At 36.9% G+C, this 25754-nt stretch overlaps 1 protein-coding gene across 9 annotated transcripts in view; it reads left to right on the top strand.

The window, feature by feature from the left end:
- NALCN (sodium leak channel, non-selective) overlaps positions 1-25754 on the top strand; it is a 234197-nt gene that overhangs the window by 167241 nt on the left and 41202 nt on the right. For 8 of the 9 annotated variants that reach the window (XM_064408342.1, XM_064408338.1, XM_064408339.1 and 5 more), the window contains 4 exons: positions 1079-1215; positions 3136-3277; positions 4739-4810; positions 16949-17022. In XM_064408342.1, the coding sequence (XP_064264412.1) occupies positions 1079-1215; positions 3136-3277; positions 4739-4810; positions 16949-17022 (425 nt within the window). The remainder of the gene's footprint in view (positions 1-1078; positions 1216-3135; positions 3278-4738; positions 4811-16948; positions 17023-25754) is intronic. The other variant, XM_064408343.1, reaches the window with a different exon arrangement.

Here is a 25754-nt window from a genome sequence, read left to right on the forward strand (position 1 = left end):
ATGTTGCTGATAGCATGACAGTGCAGCAGAGCAGTTTTTCTTCTATAGCATGCTGTGGGAGCATGCATTTCACTAGGCAGGGCAAATGAGAATTAAAGCTCTGTTTGAATTCCTGGGCAATTGCCCCTGGTAAAAATCTGTAGTTGGTGTCTATTACCAGTGTTCCCTGCAGGTGCTGATGGTGAAAATGTCTTTTAAAATTTAAGCTTCTAATCCTTTGCTTACAAGCAGGGAGGAAATAATTGGAATTTCAGTTGGATGTGTGCGGAAATAGTATACAATACACATACAGTTTAAAATAAATGTGAAAATTCATTTCACTGCTTCTTTTTGACTTTGCATTTTGTTGCAATAACACACCTGAATTGCTACATAAGGTAATCAATATTCATGAATCATATCTCTATATCATGTCTGTTTATCTTATTTATTTAGCCATCACCTGTCCATGTAGATACATGTATCTGCCGTTTCTGTATTTGGATGGGTGATCTTCCATTGAATAATTGGTTTTGGATAATTATAAATGCAACATTTGTTATGTGATTTGCCATAGCTGAGTATCACTGATGTAGATGGATTCTTTTGAGTTCTTTGTCATTATTTATAATACTCATCTAAATGCAATTGTCCTGTTATTTTGTGTTCTGGGAGCTGGATTCTCTTAAAATTTCTTGCCTTTTAAAGTGCTGTGTTGTCTTTGGGTGTCAAAGAGCTGTCAACATATACAGGAATATGTGCCTAATAAGAAAAGGTCTGTGGTGTTTATTTGATGTAAGTGTTAGAATCCATGAAGAAAACATAGAAATAAGCATATTGAATAGGGCACAAATATGCTGTGTATTTTAAAATTAAAGTTATTAGCAATCCTCCCATTTTATGTCTTTCATACAGGCATTTGTAATCTTCTAGCACAAGCCATTAACTCGTATCAAATTTACCTTCTGTAGGTCTTTGCTGCCATCTTCTGCTTCTTTAAATTATTGCTGTTGTTATTATTTGGATTCTGAAAAATGAATGGGATATTACAGAGCAAAATCTCCCTTTCTGTTACTTTTTTTTATTTTTTTGTTTTCAGCTAAAGCAAAGTGAAGCTAATGCAGATACAAAGGAGAAGCTTCCCTTACGTCTACGCATCTTTGAAAAATTTCCAAACAGGCCACAAATGGTGAAAATCTCGAAGCTTCCTTCAGATTTCACAGTTCCAAAAATAAGGTATTGAAATATTTCCTTTGCTAGCATGTTTTAAACTTTTTTGGGGCCACTTAACACCCAAAATATTTAATTTTTCTTTTTTCTTGTGTGTTAGGCATATAGTTCAGAAAATAAGAAATTAAACAGAATTAACATAGACATTCAAAAGATGTGGCATTTTGGGTATACCTTATTTCTCTTATTTGGGGAAAAGCAATCCTAGCATTCCTTATACCTTATTCATGAAAGCAGCTAGACTGATCTGAAGTGACATAAGTACAATGTAATTGAAAAGTGTGTTGTTTTTCCTTTCCTTTGGATTTTAGTTTCTTGGCTCACATAGACGACTAGCAGTCTAATGGATTCTCACGTAGGTTTTTAAAGCTAAGGTAAATTGGCAGTAAATCATTAGAGAGGATAAAACAGGGCACGTAATACCAGTTAACCTGTGATGACCTTGTCTCTTATTTGTATTTGCATAGTTACCTCTTTCCTGTGAAACTCACCTTAACTAAAGACCAGATGCTCAGTGATCTACTGGATCATTCTTTACCGTGGGAGTGGTGAGGCACTGGGACAGGTTGTCCAGAGAAGCTGTGGATGCTCCATCCCTGGCAGTGCTCAAGGCCAGGCTGGATGGAGCTCTGAACAACCTGGTCTAGTGGAAGGTGTCCCTGCCCATGGCAGGCAGGGTGGAACAAGATGATCTCTAAGGTCCCTTCCAACCCAAACTATTCTGCAAATATGTAATGATCAGTTAGAGTACAGTTATTTTTCCTTGGTGTCAAAAAAGTCTGACAGAAATCCAAGAGCTGCTCCAGTATATATAGGCTGCAAAGTCTGCTGAAACACCACAAGCTGGCTGAACAGATCTTCTCTGTGCCCGTGTCAGTATCCTCAACAAGCACATGCCACAAGAGGGGTTGATGTGAAGGATTGCTGCCATTGTTCTAAGTCTACCAAGGTTACATTTCTTTTGATTAAATTCACAAGGAAGCTGGGTCAACTGGTTTGACCTGTTTGTAGTACATTAGCTGAACAAAAGGAATAATGCTGGTCAAAAGGGTCATGAAAATCAACCTTTCACACCTCAACAAGACAATCACAGATGTTTTACTTTTAGTATCAAAGTAACTTTTGGTTATATATGAAGGGTGTTCTTCTCCTAGTCCTAGTCTTTTTTAGTATTTCTTTCTAGTTGTGTTTTTCCCAGCATGTTCTGTACACACTCATGATCCTATTAACTACTGAAACAGACTTCAAACTAGCACTCGCAAATCATGTCTTTAAATCTGAAGCTATTGTACTATATAGCAATATCTCTCCAGAGAAAAATTAGTTTTGACATAGTTCACACTGAAAGAGGCAACTCTACTGAACTTAAAATACGGCAAGATGAATGTGTATTTGTTGTAAACAGAAATGCTTCTGCTTTTTAAACATGGCATATGTGAGGCATGGAATTGCTGAAGCGCCATAATAATGACATTCAAAGCAGTAATATGAACAGATGTTGTTTGAAATCTTCAAGAAAGAATTTCATGCAGAGAGTATGTTTCATTTGGATTATATCAGCATTTGATTTATATTGAAGTGACAACTTGCTGTTTAATGAGCTCAAAAGAGCTGAAAACTGCAAAAGGCACTGGAAATATTTAGCACTTTAATTGGTAAATAAATAAATAATGAAAGCAATTTTTTTTTTAATCTACATGCAAGAGATCCAACTTTCAATTCAGTTACAGATTTCTTCAATAAATGAATTCAGGTGTTATCAGTTGTTCTGGCACTGTATTCATTTATGCATCCATACCCCAGTACAACTTTTTCTCAGGAGTTTATCCATCTCAGCACTAATGAATTGCGACATGTCAGAAGGAAAACCAAATATTAACTCTTCTTGGGGTTTTAGTCTGTGAATATTCTCTATTTGTTCCCAAGGGAAAGTTTTATGAAGCAGTTTATTGATCGCCAGCAACAAGATACCAGCTGTTTGCTGAGAAGACTTCCTTCAGCATCTTCTTCCTCATGTGACCACTCTAAAAGATCAGCAATTGAAGAAAACAGATATATTGACCAAAAGGTAAATCAAGAGTATAGGGTAGTATATATCTTGCCTAAGTATTGTGAGAAAAGGCATCAGATTATTCAGTATGTCAAACTACATAAAAAGTGAATAAAAGTTAGGATGATTGAACATAGGCTAAAAGGTTATGTTTAATTCAGCCTAAAACAGACATCATAGCAGATCCTCTTCTGGTTTAAATTTTCCCATCTCCTTTGAATTCAAAATTCAAGATTTGATACATTAATTGTTTAATGCATATATCATCTGAAGCAATTTTTCTGAAACAGTTCTGCTGTTAATCATTGAGAAGCTAGTGGAAAATTAAAGTTTCTAAATATCTCACTGGATTTTTAAGTGTCTTGATACTATTACAACTTTGAAGGAAGTGTGAAGGAAGGAACAGAGCCTAAATGGGCACCGTCTACTCTAACAAGCAGAGCAGAAAAATTGGATAAGTTGTTGATATCTCTGTGTAATCAATGAAGATGAGGAAAAGTTTTTAAATTATTCTAATTATTTAGAGGATATTACCCTATCTGTAAGCCTAGGAATCACTAGAAAACAGACCCTGAACAGATATATTTGATACTCATTGCGGTAAAAGCTGCTAGTCTCCCATGGATGGTTGGAGTTGAAAAATACTAGCACTGCTTGGAATGATGACCATGATGATGATGATGATGATGCAGCAGCGTAAGTAGATGTATCTGACTTCTGACACCTTATAAAACTAAAGGGGTAGAAAAAAATATTCATGTGCATCATGGAAAATAAGTGGTTTCGCAGATTTCTAGTGGCATCTATAGAAATATCAATCCTTGACCACTTGCAATATTGCATAGTTACATCTACAGATATCAGTCCTTGACCACTTGTAATATTGCATAGACAAAAGTACTTTCATTATTATTATGTTTCAGTATTGTTTCAGTATTGTTCACTGTTGAATCCTCTTTGAATATTAACAGCTGTGGTTTTTAAATACATTTTAAGTTACAGAATAACAGACAAGAAATAAAAAGTCTATGCATTGCTGTTATATAGTATAACTGGCTTTCCTAGTGTGAAAGGTTATGTGCCCCATAACCCAGGGCAGCATTCATACAGGCAGAGTTGCAGAGCTGGGGGGCAGAAGAGTTGGGGAAAACATTGCTCTTCTGATAATGAATGAAAATAAACAATTTGTCAACTAGTGTTAGTTGCCATCCCTAGTTCTGTGCAAGAGCCCATTCTTGTGGCTGATGTATTCTATGGCATCGGTAAACCAAAGCTGAATAGCATGACCTGGGAGGGAGGACTGTGGCAAAATATGGCATATCAGGCCAAGAAGGCTGTAGGAAAGAGTCGAGCCTACGTGGACATCATCTGCTTTAACAAGCACAGCAGGAAAACTGGATAAGTTATTAAATAACAAGCCTAAGGGCTAGCAGAACAATGCCAAATATCACTAATAATGGATCTCAAACACCATGCCAGGGTAATCAGAGTACATTTCTGCCATGTAATGAAGAGATGAACAAAGACCTTAAAGTTGTCTCAGCAACACAGGTAAGTCCACAGTATGCAATGCAGAGCTGTGCAGTGGCTCAGTAGATCTGTATACATGAATATAATTTAGATCTATTAAATTCCATCTTAATTCCTTTTGCTTGCTGTTTACAAAAGCGAATTGTTACTGTGTTTGAAGACAGATGAATACATGGCACAGTTTATTGAATGAGATCTTGCAGTATGAAAACAGAATGCTGAATTCTTTTCAAATTTTCGCTTCCCTCCAAAAGTAAATATTCAGTATCTGAATATAATTTTTGAATTTAAATAAGCATTTTCAAATTGGTTTTGCGTTATTCAGCCTGCTTTAGGCACATACTTTAGGATCCCCATGCCTCAAGGGTAGAAACAATGATGAGTAATATTTCTGATAAATGCAGCTTAAAACAAGGTATTTGCACATTCCTATTAAGAAGAGAAAGCACTAAGAAGGATTTTTTAAAGTAATTACTCTAGCTTTCTATAGTTACAGTTGCCAAGGCAACCTCATTTTTGTATGATGAAATCTTCTTAAAAATATCCTTAAAACAAGCATGGAATGACTGGTTGTTCTTAAGTATTAACCTTACATTCAGACTTTTCTTTGTAAAAAAAAGAAACATGACAAAACATTTTACTGATCTCAGTGCCTGGCGGGATGCCTTCTTACTGCTCCTGTTAGCAATGGGATGCTTCAGGAACTTTTCATATGTTTTTGCATTACAGTTGATGAAAAAAAGTGGAATTAAAAGGTAGAATCAAAAGGTGAGATCTTGCTGGCAGATCTGACTCTGTCCTTCCTTTGTGGTAGCTGAAGTGTGGCTAGTCCCTCCAGTTACTCCTGGACTTACAGTCTTTCTGTGTTCCACACCTGCTTAATTGATTGGAAGCCCTTACATTCCCCTATTTTCCCCTTATTTCCACTTCAGCAATATTCTTTTTTTCTTTCTTTAAAAACCTGCTACTATATGGTTTTGTGTTTAGAATCAATCTGCTCCATAATTTGTGCTGATCAATAAAGCAGATTTTATATATGTTCTCTTACAGAATTAATTTAGTTCATGTTTTCAGTATTATAATTATTATAATTACCCACTTTGTTTACAAGTTGTTTTAAGGTGCAAAAGGGGAGTAGAGTGTCAGTGCATTCTTCCTTTTTTTTCTTCGAGGTATTCTACCTTTTCAAAAGAACTGGAAGAAATTATTTTTGGTGTAAATCAACGTAACCATGACTACAATCCATTTGATATTATTTTCATCTATACCAAATCAAAAGAACATCTTTGGAAAACAGTTGTCTCTGCTATACTCCTTTTTTTTCTAGTCAAGTCTGTGATTTCCATGGTTTTTTCTCTTCCAAATTTTTAAACTATTGTGAAAGTTATAAACTAGCCAAACACTATTATAAGAAATCACTTTTAGATACCTAAATGCCCTTTACATCTTATACATCCTATAACAGTTCTCTGTCAGTGTGTGGAGTCTGAGTGGGTGTGTGGATACAAATTGTACCATGTTCTTCCTTCTACATCCAGTGCCAGCAACACCTGGGCTCCCCCACAAACAGATGCTTGATAGGCAGCTTAGCACTGTGCTTTGTTTGAGTTGTTTATTATTATCTGCAACACTTTGGTGTGGAAAACTGGGATTTTCTTGCGTTCTCTGAACTTAACACTGCTGAAAATGCAGGATGATAATTTTTTACTCTCCACATGAGGTCCTGTAGAGCAAATTTACATAAACTCAGTGATCTTGCCACAGACCTACTCCCCTGGGTACTGATCTGGTCTGTCCTGATGTGATCTGCAGGCCATGAGTTGAAGAATGGTCAAATTACAGAAAAACCAGGACTGTTCAGATTGGTGAGCATTCCCCCTGTTGTAGTAGAAAGCACTGTGAAGGTATTTTCTGGTAAAAGAAGGAAGATTTCTTGGAAAAAGCACAAGATTAAAAGAGGGATTTAGAGTATTAAATGTACATTTTAGATGAGGAAAAGGGGAGTTCAAGGGACAGAGAGGGAAGTGTTCTTTTATACTTCTACACTTGTATGAAAATTATCCACAGTATGCTGGGAATTTCCTTAGATAACTAATATTTCAATACACTCTTGGCCAGAAGAATTGGATGAAGTATGGAAATGTAATTTTAGTGTGAGTGGGTGGATGAGAAGAAAGGAAGTTGGCAGAAAATAAGGACATCTCAGTGACTTTCACATAGCCTGAGGTATATTTGCAGCAAATTTCAGGGGGACAAAGAATTAAATTAACGTGAGATGCACAACAAATTAGGTGTCCAGTGAAATACATCTGAGTTGTCTGTAGAGCATTGGCTTTGCCTTCTTAACTTCAAGACTGGAATCAGAGAGACATGGAAACCCTTTAAAGTGTTTTCCTAAGAGACATTCAAGTTTTAGCAAACCTTGCAGAAAATTATTGTGAGATGGACACTTCTGAACTGGTTACTTATCCTTGGCCATACTACACAGCACATGGTTGTTAGATTAAAGTTCAAAACTGACAGACTCATGAGATAAACTTTGAAAATGCTTATGGTTCAATATGTAGAGATAATACAGATAACCCATGTGCATGTCTACAACAGTGGCAAAGCAGGAGTGAATTGCAAAAGAAAGTACAAGAGCATTTAATATATCCATGTATTTTATAGCTCAGACTTGGAGCATCTCTCACTTAATTAAGGAATATAATCAAGTCAGCTCCCTTATTTCTCATTTATAAGATTAATTGGATAGTAGCAATGTATTTTCTCTTTTCTCTTCCTTCTATCATGCTGTTTCTTTGCTGATTCTTTCCACATGTGTGAGTTCTGGTTTTAGTTCTGCAAGCAGTGCAGTTAGTAGCCATTGCTTTGTCTGGTGGGAGCCAGCTGCAGCACTGAGGTCTAGCTCCTGGGAAAGCTTGGCCTCCCACACCATGTGGCTCTCCCGCTGATTTCCTGCTTACAGCAGAATGTACCTTTGTGAAGGGAGGTTGTGGTCAGGAAGTGAGAGCTGATCTCAGAGGTAGCCAGAGCCATTACCATGGAGGACTGTGAATATTCAAGGGCAGACCTTGTACTGGAATCTTTGTTTAACATATTTTCTTAATATCATAGGTACTGCTTTTCTGAACTGCTGAGACATGCCACCTAATCTCGATAAGATGTTTTTGTTTAATCTGGGTATATGTCCTATGTTGGGTTTTTTCTGACTTGTGCTCAGCTTCTTAACTATTTTTAAATATTTTTTCTTGAGAAAAAAAATCTTCTGAGAGCATTCCAAAAGGATTTTTCCTTGCAGATACTATTTGCAATTGCAAAAGCTGAAATAGTCTTTCAGGTTTTCTAAGGCATATATTTTAGCATGGAAGACAGGATGTCCCAAGATACCTTTCAGAAAAGCATCAGGGGCAAAGACATACTCATACATTCTATTTGTACTTTTTTCCTTAAACTAAGGATAGAATATTTATTCATAGATTACAATGTTCAGAATTTCTGTTTCTTACTGTAATAAACTTATGTCCCATGTTAATCTACCTTTCTGAAATTTATTTTGGGCATTCAGTTGTGCAAAGCAGAAATTTGGCACAAAAGATACAATAGTGTCGTGTTCCTTATTATTCTTTTCTGTAAATAATTTGAAAGAATAATCTTAGTACATTAATTTTGAATATAGCAGAAACTAATAAAGTGTAATTGTACATATATCCCAAATACAAAAGATTATTTCTTTTTAAAAACTACTAAATACTACATTTTTTCTGAAACAATTATTGCAGAATTTTGTATATATCAATAAAAATCATTCAAACTTTTTCTTCATTTTCTTAATTTGTCTGAATTTAATTCTGTCCTACAATTTAGGTTTCCACTTGTTAATTAAACACAGCCAAGTCCTTCAAGTCTTACCTATCAATGTCGTTCACAGGATAATGCCAAAATCTATCTTGTTATGGCATTCAGAAAAGTCATTAAAACAATGTACCTGCTGCAATGATAATGGCTTATGGATCCAGCATTTTCTTGCTCATTACAGTCATGATTTTCAAAGATGATTTTTGTGCCATGTCTGTTCTCATCAGTTCTTTCTAATGAAGTCAATATACATAAATACAGTGATGTATTTCAGGTTTACTGACAATAAGCTGACCTCTTTGTCTCTTTTGTATTTTAAAGATTTTCTTGTTTTCATATAAAATGATATATAAAAATGACCCTCTGTCTAAATAACCAATTTATAGATTTCTTTTTCATTAAGCATTTTAACCAAGTACACATTTAAGCTGGTAAGTTCAAAAAGTCTGCCTGAAAAAAATGTTGGTTTTCAATTGCATTTTGAGAGATAGGAGGCCAGGGTCTGGATACTTTGCTATTTTCAAAAAGAGCCATAATTTTGGAATTCCTTCTGGCATTTGCTTTCTACTTCATCAGTTTCATAGTAAAAGATTTCAAGTGTTTGATACAAAGGCTGTGGAGATGTATTAAAATACAATGATAAGATCACGCTTCTCTTTTTTCTTTAATAAAACAAAATACAAACATGAAAAAGTTTTAGTGCAATTGTACTTTAATAAGGAGTACACATTAGTTTAGTGTGGATGAAAGAGGCAATGAGGGACTGAGTTACAGGAAAACCCTACTGTTTGGATCTTCTACATTACTTTCTGCTGCTTCTACCAAAGAATCCAGTTCTCCATCTCCAGGCCCTTCAGTCTCCTCCATCCATTCACAGAACTCATTCACAAGAACTGATTAACAACAGTAATGATCACTTCTTTCTAGTGAAGGCAAGTGCATGTGCTTGTACAACCAGAAGTAATAGTTTTCCTTACCTCTCCCTTGAAACTGTCCATATCTTCCATTCCCAGTCCAGTCCAGCCTGACAGTACCTTCTTCCCTAGAGCTTCAAGATCCCCAGCTCAGAAGTGGAGGGGAGACTTCTCCTCCAGCGCTGTACACCCAGCCAAATGTATAAAAACCCCACATCAGCATGGCCTGGAGTCCTTAGTTGCTGTTGGCTGCCATGAGTAATCTACCCTGTGCTCTTCATCACCTTTTCACAGGGTCTCCCTGACTCCTGCACTGAGTAGACAGAAAACAAAAGGAAGCAAATTTGTCCAAGGCTGCATTTGCCAGAATGATCAGAGGGATGAATTGCCTCTCCTGTGAGAACAAGCTGAAAGAGGGTTTTTCAGCCTGGAGAAAGAAACTTTTGGAGAAACTTATAGCGGCCTTTCAGGAGTTGAAGGGGTCTTATAGTATGGGGAAAGACTTTTTTTTACAAGGGCCTGTAGCAATAGGAAAAAGGGTAATGATTTTAAACTAAACGAGAGTACAGTCAGGCTAGATATAAGACAAACCTTTTTTATGATGATAGTAGTAAAACAGTGAAACAAGTTGCCCAGCAGGATGGTGAGTTCCCCATTCCTGAAAACATTTATGTTCAGATTAGATGGGACTTTAGACAACCTGATCTGGTTGAAGATGTTTCTGCATATTGCGGGGGGATGGTCTTTCAAGATTCCTTCCAACCCAAACCATTCTGTATTTTTTGAAAAATCTACCCATTGAACCTATGAAAGTTTAAAACTCAGGTATACCAAAGGAGGAAAAAAACAATCATGTTACTATAAGACATAAAAGAGAGGGATCCTTCTCCTTCCCTGGAGCTGCTCCTCCATGTGTCTGAGATGGACTATCCCCTGTTTAGGTCTTTGGAGATTTTATGAGTGCTAATATGAGCCTTGTCCACATTTTCAGACCTAATTTTAAAAAGTTCTTGGTTATGAAAAGATGTGTAGATTTTCCACACCAGTAGTCAGCTAATTAGAACTTTACCTTCCTTACAAGAGAGGCAGCAATCAAGGGATACAAAATGAATCAAGACTGTTTCAGGTCAGTGACTCCCAGGAGTTAAGGAGATTATGCCTACTTCTCATTCTAGGCACCTCATCCAAAGGGACAGCCTTTGAGTTCTTGGGGCACTTATCTAATGCTAGACCACTTTCTTGACTGTGTAGTGAGCCTGTTTCTTACATAGGACAACCTCACAAAGGGACAGATTTTCAAAGTTCAAATGAAAATACTTAGTTCTACTTTGAGAGAGGGAAATTGATTAGTGATCTTTAGAGCTCCCTCATAATTTCAGCCTTTATGCAGAGTTTTCAAGAGAGCTTAAGAAATTCCCTGCTACCTATAGTCACTTAACTTGCTTAAAATTTTGTTAGGTATCTACCAAAAACTTGCAGTCTGCCTTCCATCACTCTTCGTATGACTTTTGTCACACTCATTTTAAAGAGTCCAACTGCTTCAAACCAAAGATACATTGGCAGAATGTTCTTGAACAAATATTTGCATTTGAGAGGTTACACAGCAAATTTCTGTGGGCCAGAAATATCCTGTTTTGTGGAATACTCAAGCTTTGAACAGATTCTTACCAAATATTTCCTTGCTCTTTTATAAAAATTATTCTGATACATTGCTTATTGTACTGACTCTTCACATTTTCCCTAGAAGCTGTACATGTTTAAATAACAATATAGTACCTAAAAATCTGTTCATTCTGTAAGTCTACATTGTATTGGCATACAGCAAATTCCAAACTAAAAAATAGAAGCTTTGGATGATTTTTTTTTCCTTCCTTGTAATTTCTGGCATGGCACAGCAGACTATTCCCATATGCAGTTGCCTATAAGAGCATTATTAGCAGCAGTAGGCCAGAACTCCTTATTTTCACATAAAATTTAAGAAATTACCTTATGAAAATGCACTGCAGGCACTGGGGTTTTTTTCTACTGTCAAGCAAACATTTCAGATATTCATATTTCATTATGTATTTATGACCTTTTCTCACTTTGTATTCCTGAACAACCACTAACACTTGTCTCTTCTGCCAGCTGTGAAGCATTCTGATACAAAAATCATACACTACATCACCACAGATTTTACCTATTGATAGAATACAATTGTTTATCAAATTCAAGTTGAAAATAATTGCTTTATATAGCATTTGCTGAAGTCTGGGCACTACTAACGTGTTTCTAGAGAAACACATTGAACTTTAGTAAACCAAAATATACAGCATTTCTCAAACATAAAACCATTCAGTTATGTCTTAGCTGGTGTAAATTGTCATAGATCTCCCTGAAGACAGCAGTGCTGTGCCAGTACATCTAATATGTAGAACTGGTCCACAGTCATTTCTTCACACTTCACTGTTGCTTTGCTTTTGATCTTATGCCAAGCATTTTCTTCTTCCAGGGTAGAAAGCCTGTATTTTTGAAATACACTACTAAATAAACATTATTCAAAGTGTCTGTAGTACCTTTTCAAAGCAGTGGGTGGCACTTGCAGAGCAACAATGTTCTGTGATTTAGCTTATTTTACAACAATGGCTTTGTCCTTGTCGACAAATGGGATTTCATGGGATGTAGTATTTAGACCAAGTTCACTCTGACTGAACTGAATTTTTTTGGTCTTCCTAAAGTCTGTCCTGCCAACAGCAGCAAAGGGTGTCAACACTTGTGGAAGAGAAGCACTACCTGCATATTTTGTAATACTGTGGTCATGTTGGTGTAAATAAGCTCACCAAGAAACAAGCTCTATTCATTGTTTAGCAGCAGCACATTATATCCATCTAAAACCTTTCCCTTCAGGAAATACTATTGGGAATTTGCTGACCTGCCGCAGCAGGTCCTTGCGGTTTAGAGTAAAGTGCAAGAGTTATTTTAAGTGTGTTGCTGAAAACATATTTTAGAATAATCAGATGCTGTTAGGTGATTTCAAGACAGTATCATATGCTAAAGAATTATGTTCTTTAGCAGAAAGCTATATGGCACTGTGGTTTCTGCTTGAAGTGTACTTATCAGTGGTAGAGAGAAGTAAATAAATAAATAAATAAGACTAATAAAGATACACTGAGGGTGTCCTCACAGTGCAGCACAATCTGTAATAAAAAAACCCAGCAGGCTAGACAGATACACCTAAAATAACCTCAGTAGAGTGTACTGTAATTATTTAATTTCACATTTTCTGATTGAGTAATGTCTTTTGTATGTTAACACTGTTTATAATTTCCTCTGCAACATTCCAGAACTCGGCAGGTATCACAAGTTTTAATTGCCAGCTTCATTCTACACCAGCATGAGGCATCTAGACATTATTATACAAAATACTGATCATCACCCCCATTTTCTGTTTGTACGGTCCCATTGCATTTGCCTGGTGTGCTGTGCAAATTTGGAAAATTAAATGGGAAGTAGTTGGTTCATTTATCTAATATAGAAATTAGGATGCATATTTTAAAAATCTAAAGTAATGTTTGATTTTATTCAACATGCATATTGGCATATGTGTGTTGCTATTTGACTGACTCCTTTGAATACAAGAAATAGGTCAATTGTGCTTATCTAAAAGTATTTTCTTGTATTACATCTTCTGGATATTTTTAACTGAAGATAAATTCACCAGTGTTCTGATGAAGGAATGGCTCCTGATTCCTTCAGAAAGAGAAAGGAGAATCATTGTCTTCAAAAGTCATAATCCTTGGAAGTGCCTAGGTTGTTTTGTGAATTCATTTTGGACCACTGAGACCCCTAGGCACCAAACTCTAGGATCTTGTATATGCCTATGTATTTCTAGATTAAAGAATGGAACCTGACTCCAATCTAAATTCCATCACAGTCCAGACACAGACAGGATTGTAAGAAAACCTTCAAAACTTCACCTAAGCTGCAGTCTATTGGGTGTGCTTAGGCCAAGGTCAGTGCCCAAGGATGTCCTGTCTCAGCTGCAAGTTTCACAGCTAGTCCTGAAAAAAGTGAAGGAAAAGTAAATGCACTCTGCACAAATAATGTGATGCAACACTCTGTTCTCATAGCTTTCTCCATATCTGTGACTTCTAAGGCATGGAGGGGAAGCCATATGAGGAGCAGTTGGGGTCACTTGATCTCTTCTGCCTGGAGGAGAGGAGAGTGAGAGGAAACCTCATCACGGTCTACAACTTCCTCATGAGGGGAAGAGGAGGGGCAGGCACTGGTTTCTTCTCTCTGGTGATCAGTGACAGGTCCAGAAGGAAGGGCCTTAAGTGGTATCAGGAGAGGTTTCAGTTGAATATTAGAAAAAGGTTCTTCCCCCAGAGGGTGGTTGGGCACTGGAACAGGCTCCCCAGGGAAGTGGCCACAGCACCAGCCTGACAGAGTTCAAGAAGTGTTAGGACAATGCTCTCAGGTACATGGTGTGACTCTTCAGGTGTTCTGTACAGGGGCAGGAGTTGGACTTTGTGATCCTTTGGGTTCATTTCAACTTAGCATATTCCACGATTCTATAATTCTATTGCTCATGCATCACTAAATAAAATTCAGGAACAGCTTTGAAAATGCAAACAGAGCCCAGTTCTCTCCCATCTCAGTGGCTTCAGACGTGCACTCCTTCCTGCAGCTTCCCTTCACCTCTCTGGCTGATGCACCTCTGACTGTGTGACAGCCAAATATCGTAGTACAGCACTGCTCTTGCACATCCCCAGCAGACAACTACAGTGTTCATTGAAGGCATCAAGTGCAGGGGGTCAAACCATTTCCAGCTGGGGTGGCATAGGGATTTAGCAGTGGTTTTATGCAAAAGATACACCACTGTCTGCTTTGTTAGTCTTGCTGCCTAGAGCGAGGGTTCAGCATTCCCTGATAAGTAGCCCTTATCCTAGACCTGCCAGCATTTCTTTAGATGCTTTTCTTCTTGCTGGCATTAGATTGTGGCTTGTGGAAGCACTGACTGCTCAACATCCTTGTGGAGTCTTTAGAAATATGTAGACTCCTCATTCCTGCTTTCCCAGGGCATGTTCCCTTGTTGATGACCTGGGTGAATTTCCTTGTTTGGGCCACAGCGTTTAAGACTAAGGTGTTCTGTCACCTAATTTAAACACTGGAAAGAAGTGGTCTGTGACAGATAAGAAGCTGTAGAAAGCTTAAAGAAAAATGTATATGACTCAGCTTTTTTTATGGAAATCAGATGGACAAAACCTAGAAAATTGGTAGAAAATTAATGTTTCCTGTGTTTGAAATCTTCCAAATTTCTAAGGTGCTAACAAGAATTATTATTAGAAATAAATGGACATAATTAATAGGTAGCACACTTTTTTTTCTCTGATGTTTCATGAAGTTGCAATTATTCTAAAACATTTATTTATAACAGGAAAAAAGAACTGAGTCAAAACTTCTGGTTTTCCACCATCATTACTCCCATAAGTTTGAGCTCTAATAAAGTCCAATGCCGATAAATTCACTAAACCTGTGTCAAGAAACTGCAAATGAATTAAAACCTACACAAATGTGTTTTAATATATGACATATTTATACCTACAGAATACTTATTATAATGGTCTATTAATTCTCTGTTTGACTATCCAGGAGCCCCTTTGGCAGTCACTCCTGCATAACCAAGTCCCCTCCCCAGCTACACACCCTTCACTTACACAGTCACACCAAGTTTCCTCACCAGATCGACCTCAGGTTTCCCAAAGCACAGTCCCAGACATCCAGACCATTAAAATGATTTAATCTTGTTACAATAACTGGATAACAAAATAGCAGCTTGAGTTGGGTGCCTCCAAGGAGAGACCCTCAAGCAAAGGCACCCTGGACATTTATACCCTCACAGTCTAAACAAACAAAAGTCTGGGGTCATCAGCTCCTGCTATGTCTTTGAGTAGCAAAGGTCCCTGTGGCCTTTGTTAAGCAAAGGGTCATCAGTTCATGGCCTCTTGCCTTGGGCTCAGGCTCTTGCATCCCCAGAACTTAACCTGCAGCTCACACTGCAGCTGCACACCCAGCTGCCTGCACTGGATGTATTCCTCAGCAGCTATATTTCATACTAGGATTTTAAGTTTATTTTTGTGTTTGCCATATCCAGGCAATGGAATTTTTTCTTGTTTATATTCAGATATTCAACAAGTTTATTACTCTTTCTGTAATCTTAACTGAAATTCCAATACCTTATTTTCCAAATTACACTCTGAAGTGTTACATACCTCATTTCCATTTTCAAGTTGCCGGTTGTTTAAGGAACCCAGAGATTCTCAAAATAGGGGTGTTTTCAAATCATCTGTGTTACTACTTCTCCAGGCTGTACAGAGAAGAGATGAGACATGAGAAAGGTTAAAGGGGCCACACTTGTAAAGGCAAGGGGTAGGAAAGAGATTGTAGCTTGCTACAATTGCAGTTGCGGTTTAAAAAGCAGAATCCATTTTATTAAGTACAGCCAGTATTATTAACAAGTTTTTCAGAAATTTTCTAAGGTTCTGTTTATCTACAAAGTAAGATCTTACTGTGACTCAGAGTCAATATGAGTCATCAGAGAAGTTCTGGCAAAATTATTTGTTGAATGACTGGATTTGAGCTAGTGTCTTAGTAAATGTAAAGAAATGTGCTTAAAGACTCCATTTCAGATTGATCAAAAGCAGGACACAGATTGCTAAGAGTTTCCAAATCTCTCTCAACCATTTTTTTCAAGATAATGATCTCCAAACAGTTGACAGATTCAAGTCTTACAATGTGCCAGAGGCTTTCTGTTCATCACAGGTGCAATTCCTGAGCTAAATTCCTCAGCTGTGGTTTGCTCTTTGATTTGCCATGTTTGTTAATCACTTGCTTGTTTTTTCATCAGTCCTTTCATTTCACGTTCAGGACCTCCTGTTCACAAGAAGATTCCTGAAACTGTTCATGACCAGAAGCAAGCATAAGCATATTTTGCTGAACACATTTTTTTATCTGCATCTGTGGGGGAAAAAAAAAGCATTGAAATGATACATCTGAGCTTTGCTTGCTGGCTCTTCTGTACAATCAAGGCATCTCCAGAGTATGATCCAGCCTAGTCAAAATCCAAAGTGGAAAAGGAGTAGCAAAACAGTGTTATTTGGCCAATTGGAGAAGAAATGTGTAATAAAGCAAATTTGTGCTAGCCAGCAAAACTATATACTTCTTTCTGCACAGAACTGCCTAACAATTGGGATTGGAAGGCAAAAAAGATGTACATAAGTATTTTGATTGGTTTTCACCATCCCTTTTATGCACTCAGCATCATAATGTTTAATTGCTCTGTCACATGCACAAGTTATATTTTAAGACTGTTGAAAAGTTTTCTGTCTTTTTCTTAATTTTACAGCTCCGTAAATCTGTTTTCAGCATCAGAGCAAGAAACCTTCTGGAAAAAGAGACAGCAATCAATAAAATTCTAAGGTAAGAGTCAGATGTGATTTGATATTGTTTTGACTGTCATCTGATTTCATACAACCTTGTTTATTACTAATGTTACTGCATGTATAATATTCATAATAGTGTATCCCTTTGTAGTACATCTGTTGCTTTCTTTAGCAAAGATAAATTGCTCTTTGGCTATTTTATAAGCTTGAACAGCAAAAAGAGAGGGATTGTACTTCTTCAATATATATTTCAATTGTATCATGCAGTAAGATCGTGTTTCAGCTCTTTTCACTTCTTCCTTCTGAATTAACCATGTTTCTTCCTAAGGGGTGTTATTTTAGAATTCTAGTCCAGTTCTTGCAAATATCTGCACATAAATGTTTGCAGGGATTGTGCACTAAAAAGCATAGGCTACAGCTAGTCATGTTCCAAGTACCACCTGGACAGTGAAGAAGATTTCAGAACCATGACTTCTGTAGAAAGTTTTCCTGAATGCTTTAATAATGATCACTCCTTTTGGTATTCCATATCAAATAACTGCTCAGCACTGTAAATGAATAATGCAAGCCTAAGTCTCCAAGACCCATTTCTGAAGTTATCATTTAGGTAACTCCATGCTGCAGTTTTTCATGCCACTGTTGGTTTTACATTAGAATGACTGTTCTCAACAGAAGGTGCATTAATAATGGAAACAATTTATAGGTCACTGTTTTTATATTTATGTTTGCATTTTGTCAGTGAGAGGTCCCAGGTAAATACACAGTATTAACAAGAATACTGATCTAAAAAGTACAGATTAAGTAAGGCAATGTTTTATGAGGAGCAGTGAACTAGGGGTTCTGTGTGATTTCTGAATGATGAAGTTTCTTGAATACCATTTGGGAAGTTTTGCAGCTCTGGTTCCAGCTCTGGTTCTTTTTAATGCCCTGTAAGAATACAGCACAGGGAGAACTGTAGAGATTAACATGAAACTTTTTCTGTCTTTAAACCTGTGTAATGACAACATAAACAATTATTAATTCAAATGAATACTCATTGTAAAAATATTATTGATAAATGTAAATGCAATACCATAAGTATTCAATCTGAACAAAATTTAGTGCACTATTTGTAAGCATTTCTTTCACTTGTGTGCCTTGATTTTACAGGAATTGCTGTTACAGATAGATTAAGCAAAATACTTCTAAAAATACAGGTTTAGATACTGGCATCCTGGCAGTATTTCAGTAAAACATTTGTAATGAAATTCTGTGTTATATGGGACCCGTGAAATGTCAATATGACACCTCCAGGGTTCCACAAATGTCAGTTTGTTTGGGGTGTTTCGTACACTATACTGCAGAGGAAAAACATAGACAAAGGAAGAAAAACCCCTACTTGTACATATTCATTTTTTTTCTTAATCCCTGATATCATAGAAGCGACATTCTTTCTTAGATAGGAGAAAAAAATTAAATTCTGGAAATTGAAATTCAGAATTTTCCCGTCTGTACAGAACGTCCTCCTTTTCAGGAGAAGTCTGAAATAGTGGGAAGAGAATCTGAGCAAACCATTGTTTGGACTTCACTAATTTCTCAGAGATAGAAGGATAGAACCAGAAAGTAGTCCGGCCAGTTTCAATCCTGCTGAATTCCACCTGGTCCTTCAGATCATGGTTTCTGCCAAAGACTTGTATGTAAAAGGACTTCTTATCAATTCACCTGAATTCCTCTGAAGTTTCAGAGGCAGAGAATAAAGTTTTCATTTACTAATTTACTATTTTATTTTTAATTATCTATTTACTCTGATAATTTTATCTACCTTTACTGAGTTTTCAATCTGTCTCCTGGATCATCAGCAATAAACTTTGAGGAGCACAGAGAAAAGGAGAGAACTTCTGTCAAGTAACAAAAACATGGATCATGTGTCCTCTAATGCTTTCTTGGGCTGCTTGTAAGTCGTCATTTACAAAGAGTCTTACAGAGTCTTCTCTCTACTGAGAAAAAGAACAAATACAGTTTGTTGTTCCTTGTTATTGACTGAAATACATTAAATAAGCTCTGATCTCACTTGCAATGCATCTGTTCCAGCATAAGAAGATTGTGTTCATGGCATATCTGGTGTGCAAACTGATAGAGATTGCCAGTGATGGGCTGACTGGTCCTGAGCACTGCCAGTGTTTCCATGTTAATGACAGTGACAGCACTGTTGATGCTAGGAAATTTTACAAACAGGAAAAGAAGAGATAAGATTTACAGCTAAAACTTTACATCCAGTTTAAGTAACACAAGAAAATTCGAACTCTCAACACATGAGAGATTATAGTTCTTATTTTTGCTTTAGTAGTAAATGCTGTGAAGTCCTTCATAAAATTAGATGACTCTCAGCTATTCAGAGTATCTGACAAAAGAGGAAATGGCATTTATGCCAAGAACAATAAAAGATAACTCAGAATGTCCCTTCTGAAAAGATTGCTTCCAGCATAATCTTCATTTTTATCTACCTGAATTAAGAAGCATTTTTTCAAAGCAATACCTCTATATAGTAAAGTTGCCCATGGGCAACTTCAGCTTGATTAAATTGCTGTGCTGAAAGGGAATTTTTAGTCTGTTACAGCCTAAGTCCACCTCTGACCTTTCCCCCCACCTACTTTTTAAACCCTGCCAAATTATTTTTTAATCAAATTGTGAATATTTCAATATTCATCTGTATAGAAGGACCATGCATTACACATAGGTACCTTCATGTCTCTCTTGTGCATCCTTCTCTATCCAAACTTTATTCCCTTTATATGCTGAACTGCAGCTTGACATCTTCTTCCCCAAGATGGGGAAGAAGGACATCAATAGCTCTTGAACACCAAGAGAGGTGGTTCATGGACTCAGTCCTGGGTGTCTCACCCGCTCATCTGCTGTTACATTATGCAGCAAAACTGATGTCTTGGGTATCTTTGTTTTCCTGCAGCTTTCTTGCCACAGCCCCAGGGAGGTGTCTCATTTCCAAACATCCTTGTTTAGAAGCACCTTCACCTTTCCTCCTTGAGGTCTTTATATGATTAGGCATGGGAACCAAGTCAAGGATGTAGAAACTACTGTCCTGGTACTTGGAATCTGATCAGTGCTTTGCATCACCATGCCAGTGGCAAAGCATGAAGGCCTTAACTCTTCACATAAATCCATTCTGAGGTGGAGACTTCAACCTTGAAAAATGAAATAAAGTATGTGTTAGAGACTTTTAGAACAACTTTTTTGAAACAAGATCTGTTTTAATAGTGCCTCTGAATTGCAAACAGCTCCATTCCTTTCTGAAAATTACAGTGCATTTCCCTCAGCAGCAATAACCACTTCTACGAATTTACTTTCTCCTGCATATCTTCAGTGCTTCACACTTTTCTCTCACTCTGTGTTGCTGCAAGCACAGCTTTTTCTCTTAAAAGCAAGTTTTGTGCCTGTGGTTCTCCTTACCCTCATTCCTTGCTGGATCATTATCTGAGAATGGGGTCTAGTCTTTATTAGTCCCACTGGCTTTCTGAAGTAGAGAGAGTAAAGCAGGTCCAGTCAAAATGGTGTGTATAAATCAGTTCGTTCTCTCCAGTGCTGAGGATGAGTTGTAAACAGCACAGAATGGTGGGGAAAATTAGCAAATTAAAAGTGATCTCACATAGTCTAAAACACACTCAAAGTGTCAATAGTGCAAAACCTGATTCTGGTGTGCTTTAAACCATGCTTCACAGAATCAGAGAGTGGTTGAGATTGGAAAGGACCTCTGGAGGTCATCTTGTCCAATCTTCCTGCTCAAGCAGGACCACCCAGAACAAGTTGCCTAGAACCACATCCAGACACCTTTTGAATATCTCCAGGGAAGGGACTACAACATATATATAAAATATATATTGTGACAGTTTGGGAAACATTGAAACGTTGGGGTTTTTTTTCCAAATGAGCTGCTTTTTATTTGCTTTTCATTACAGCTGATGCTATTGTCAAACCATAAACTGATGCTAGGGTGTGCAATAGGATTTTCACTGTTCTAGACAAGATTTGTCTGATGTGTTTTCTGGTCCTGAGGGAGTAACATAATTCATGCTTAAGTAGAACATTCCATTTCATAAACAAAGTGAATTTATCTTTATTTTAATTGAGAATGCTGGTGGGAGTTGGGGCATGTGGGGAAGAAAAAAAGGGGAGAAAGAATTGCTTGAATTAAGGATCCTATTCTAGTTTGTGAATATGCTAGAAGATAATTCAGACTTTTTTCATACAAGTATTTCTGCAAAATAGAGTGATTTCTAGGAAAGCTATAAATTTTATCTCTAAATAAAATCTCCCTGAACATTAATACAGAGAATGAGCAAAGATATTTTCCAACCTAAATGATCCTATGATTCCATGATCCTAGAAGATATACCTTTGTCTTAGGAATTTGCCTTTGTTAACTAACTGCCTTGTATTACTTGGTTCTGACTCACAGCAAATTTCTTGGCATATATCTTATGGTTTTTCTCTTAAGAGTATGATTTCTTTCTTCATAACTCTGAGGGTTTGACCCCATGCATTTCTCAGAACAAATCTTCCAGGTAAGTTCAGCTGATGATTTTTGTCAACCCTTGCAACATCGAGACTTAGTCACCACCTTCCTTAATCTCTACAAGTGTACAATATCACTGGATTTCACCTGCCTGATGCAAAGACAAACAAAAAGAAATACTGGAATGCACATATCTGTTGGAAAGAAGTTACTCTATTTCATGGGGTTTGTGCCAAATGAACACTATATTATGGATTACTGCAAAGCACACTTGTGAAGCCAAGTTCTGTGGACTATGGAGTCTCCAGCACTGCAGGTATGGAATTGATCCCATTTTGAGAGAGGCAGTAGACTGGATAGCAACTTGAGGTTTCTTCTTCTGCATTGCTTTTATTGGTTCTTCTACAGTCCAATAAAAATTGTTATTATATAAACATCTGTGAGAAGAGAAGCTGAAACAACAAGGCAAGAATGATAATCACAATAGAAATTGCTAAAGGAAAGAAAGTCTCTTACTATAGCTCAGCTGCCTGAGCAGTCACTAAAGAAAATTAGTGACTATTTGATTTTTTGCTTTAGAGACATAAGGAAGGAAAGAAGAAAAAACATGGGAAAGAAAAAAAAACTTATCCAAGTTGCATTAATAATCAATTTTACTTCACTAGCCATGTTCAGATTTCTTTTAAAAATAGTATATTTTTCTCACTAAGAATAGTAGAATAGATGTGGTAAAAATGTGCATTGTGCTTGCTATTCAAAAAGTGTCTTATTAAATTAAATTTATACATGAAAGGACGAAACACTACCACGCTTCTCAGATAGATTCCCCCTAAATCTTAGGCTGTCACATTTAACCATAGTTAAATCCAAGTTCTGTGAAATTATAATGAGTGCATAGAAAGATTTAGTAAGGATAGAGTGTCCTAGAGAGTGAAAACAGTGCTGAATGATGCTGAAAGCTGCACTGAAGTGCCCCACACTACTAAGGCTTCAGTGTGAGCATGTTTCAGGGACAACAGCAAAAGTACATAGTAAGATATGCAGTTGCAATTACTATATAAATACTCACACATGGAAATACAGAAAAAAACCCTAAAGCAGTGTCATACTGGAATGCAAGATGAGTGAACACTTGTTGCTGAAAGGATGCCTAACTAAAAAATCCAAGTGTGAGCCACATTCTTACCCTCTGCAAGAGACCTCAGAATATTCATGAAAGGTATAGTATTTTGAATTATTGCTCAAAACCTCTAACATTTTACATTTGGTCAAAGAACGTTACTTGAGCATTCTGTTCACAACTTATTTTTCAGGAATTCCAAAGCATGAAATAGTTTGAAGGACTTCAAAAATGTGGACTTCCTAATTGGTTGCAGGTAGTACAAACTAGGTGATACAATCTACATGGTATCCCAGTATTGTCTTGTTCTGTGTGAACTTCACCTGGCTTTCTGGTTGCCTAAGAAATTGCATTTTCTCTTCAGGGTATTTTATTACAGTTGCACTTTTCAAGGCAAATTTGGAGCATATGGTTTGCAGCTGCTGAATTGTGTTCAGAGTTCTGCAAGGTGAGTAAAAGGTCCAGAAGCTTGAGATATTTCTTGTCTCTTCTCCTTTGTTTCATACCTTCCTTATTCCTCCACAAATGAAAATAAATCTATCTAATATTTCAGAGAGGTTGTATAAGAAGATGAAAAGGGCAATTTTAGCTAAAATGGCAGTTTTTGTTAAAAAGCTAAATTTTGCCTCTGTTGTTTGAAAGTCAAAAGATTCTGACCAGCTAAAGTTACATTAAAATGTATCAAAGCAAGAAAAGTGTTTTTTAAAAACTCCCATTTTCAAACCACATGGGACTGAATTTTTAATACTGTGGCATGTTGATTGTGCCTGGTGTGGGATTCAACCCCACAGGTAGCCAAGTCTGCCTGTCAACTAAGGGATGAACTCCACCATCTAGTTGACAGAGGTCTAATCAGTAAAGGTAATGGAGCCCAGTGAGATTTTAGCTGGCTGCCTTTGTCTTTGTCTTTAGATGCCCACTTTACCTTCCAAACATCATTAATTAAATTAATTCACCAAGCATTCAATGAAGTTGTTCCCATATAGACATAGAGTAATGTGTTAGATGCCAGAGGATGTCCAAAACATCCTCTGGAAGATGGCAGGTAATACACCAATGTTTAGGGGTATTGTACCCTGCTGGAGCAGCAGCTGGAAGCAAAACAAAATACTCCAAGGCATGGCAGGTGATTCTGGCCACCTCTGTACAGCCAATTTGATTGGGCCCTACATCCCCACTGGCTGTGAGCTGGCTAAATGCCTGGAGACATGGCTCACAGGCAGACACTGGGAGGAAGCCTGTATGTGTACATGTCTACAGTGAGAACTCAAACCCTACTGCAGATTTTAAAACTGGCAACTCTGAAATTCTGAAAAATCCATAGCACCTGCCATCTTTTTCAAAAGTCCCCAAAGATATGCAGCTCTCAGTGTCTAAGCAGCTGAAAATTACCCAGATTCTGAGTCAAAAGGATAACTAATCATGGCTCTTACTAAGAGTTCATACAAGGAAGATTAATTCCAAAGGCAGTAATTCCCAAAAAGTGGAGAATGCCAGGAGAGAGGCTGTCAAAAGTAGACAAGGACTTTCCAGCAGCTCTTCTTCTCTGGAAATACATAAATGTTTCTTTGCAATTACTTGATAAAAAATTCTGATCTCTGTGCTAAACAACTGGTATTTCATTATTTCTCTGTTGACTTCACAAGAACTGCAGGGATTCCAGAGGTATTGAAAATGAGGCAATGGATGTAAAGGCTAAATACAAATTTTTTTAGAGATCATGAACAATACTAAGTCTTTTTGCAGGTGTTACTTTTTATGCATGCCCATTCTGCCATAGCATGCCCATAGTATATGGCTATGTCTATTTCACAATATTATTAACAATCAAATAAGCCATTTTGTTTATTATTCAGGTAAAGAATTTATTGCTTGAGATTAAAACTGTCTTTTATTATGAATACTAAGTGTTTATGTAACTTGGAATTCAATTTGCTATGTACAAGAGCATGAAAAGTTGATGTACAAGTTACGTTTTGATGTCAAGAAAATAATTTTTGGCTATTAGAAGCAGAGCATAATCATTTATATCTACAGGGGAAAAAAGAGATAAGTTAGCCTCTTTGTTACACCAAGAAGCCTGTATACAGAACTCAGACACCATAATTTTCATTGTCTCTTCTGGGAAAAACTAGATTGTCATTTTAATGGAGTGAGATAGGATGTATTTTTAGAAAGTTTTTTTTTCTTTCCTTTTATTCAATCAAAAATTGCAAAGGTATTCAAGTATCTCGGTTGTTTCTGACAGTATTATGTGCTATCATCCTCCACAATATAATGCTTTAAATCTTTTGGTATTAAAATGTTCATGATTTGTCTAAGATGAGCTATGTTTTATAAGACATGCAGTAATTTTCTTATATGTCATGATGCTTTAGTTCAGTGTAGTGTAACCTGATGCTTTCTATAACAATTGTAGCACAATGTATTTTTCTAGCATGCTAATCTGATTGGCAGTGGTGACACTGACAAGCATTCTAAGCTTCTTATTTTTGTTCCAGATATCACTTGGCATTCCTACTTGCATCATTTATGTGTTTAAATCCAAAAGAAGGAGAAAAAGTGGAGAAGAGTGAAAAACAAAGCCACAGTGGGGAAAGAACATGCCATGGACACCTTTTGCCATCAAGCATGATCCTGCCATGCTGTCAAGGCATTTATCTAAGCCTTACAGATTGGCAGATAGAGTGGTTACAGAAAGGGTGTATCAGTTTTTCATCTTTTCAGAAAAAGATGAGGATTCAGTTCAATAAAAAGTATGGAATATTACCAGCTGGGTCTTGTGTTTCTCTAAATGATCTCATAACACAAAATGAGCAATAAGGAGTGTATATTGTAAACTTTAAATTGAACCATTCTGGAAAGTTAAAACATGTTTCCAGTGTTGAAATCCCATTTCTCAGCCATCAGAGGGATCTGTCTGAGCTCTTTGAGTGGAAATTTCTCTTTTTCACAAGCAAATCAATTTCACTGTAGCCATCAAGAAAAGATATGCATGCTCTGTTTAGCTGTGGCACACTTACTGGCCAACAAATACTAATTTTTGCCAAAATGTGTAAGATGTGTTTGCCAAAATTAAGCAGAAAACAAAATGAACCAAGGGCAAACAAGTGAGAAAACCCACACAACAAAGTGCTGCAAA

The sequence above is a fragment of the Passer domesticus genome, chromosome 2 (assembly GCF_036417665.1).
Source record: "Passer domesticus isolate bPasDom1 chromosome 2, bPasDom1.hap1, whole genome shotgun sequence".
Lineage (NCBI taxonomy): Eukaryota > Metazoa > Chordata > Aves > Passeriformes > Passeridae > Passer > Passer domesticus.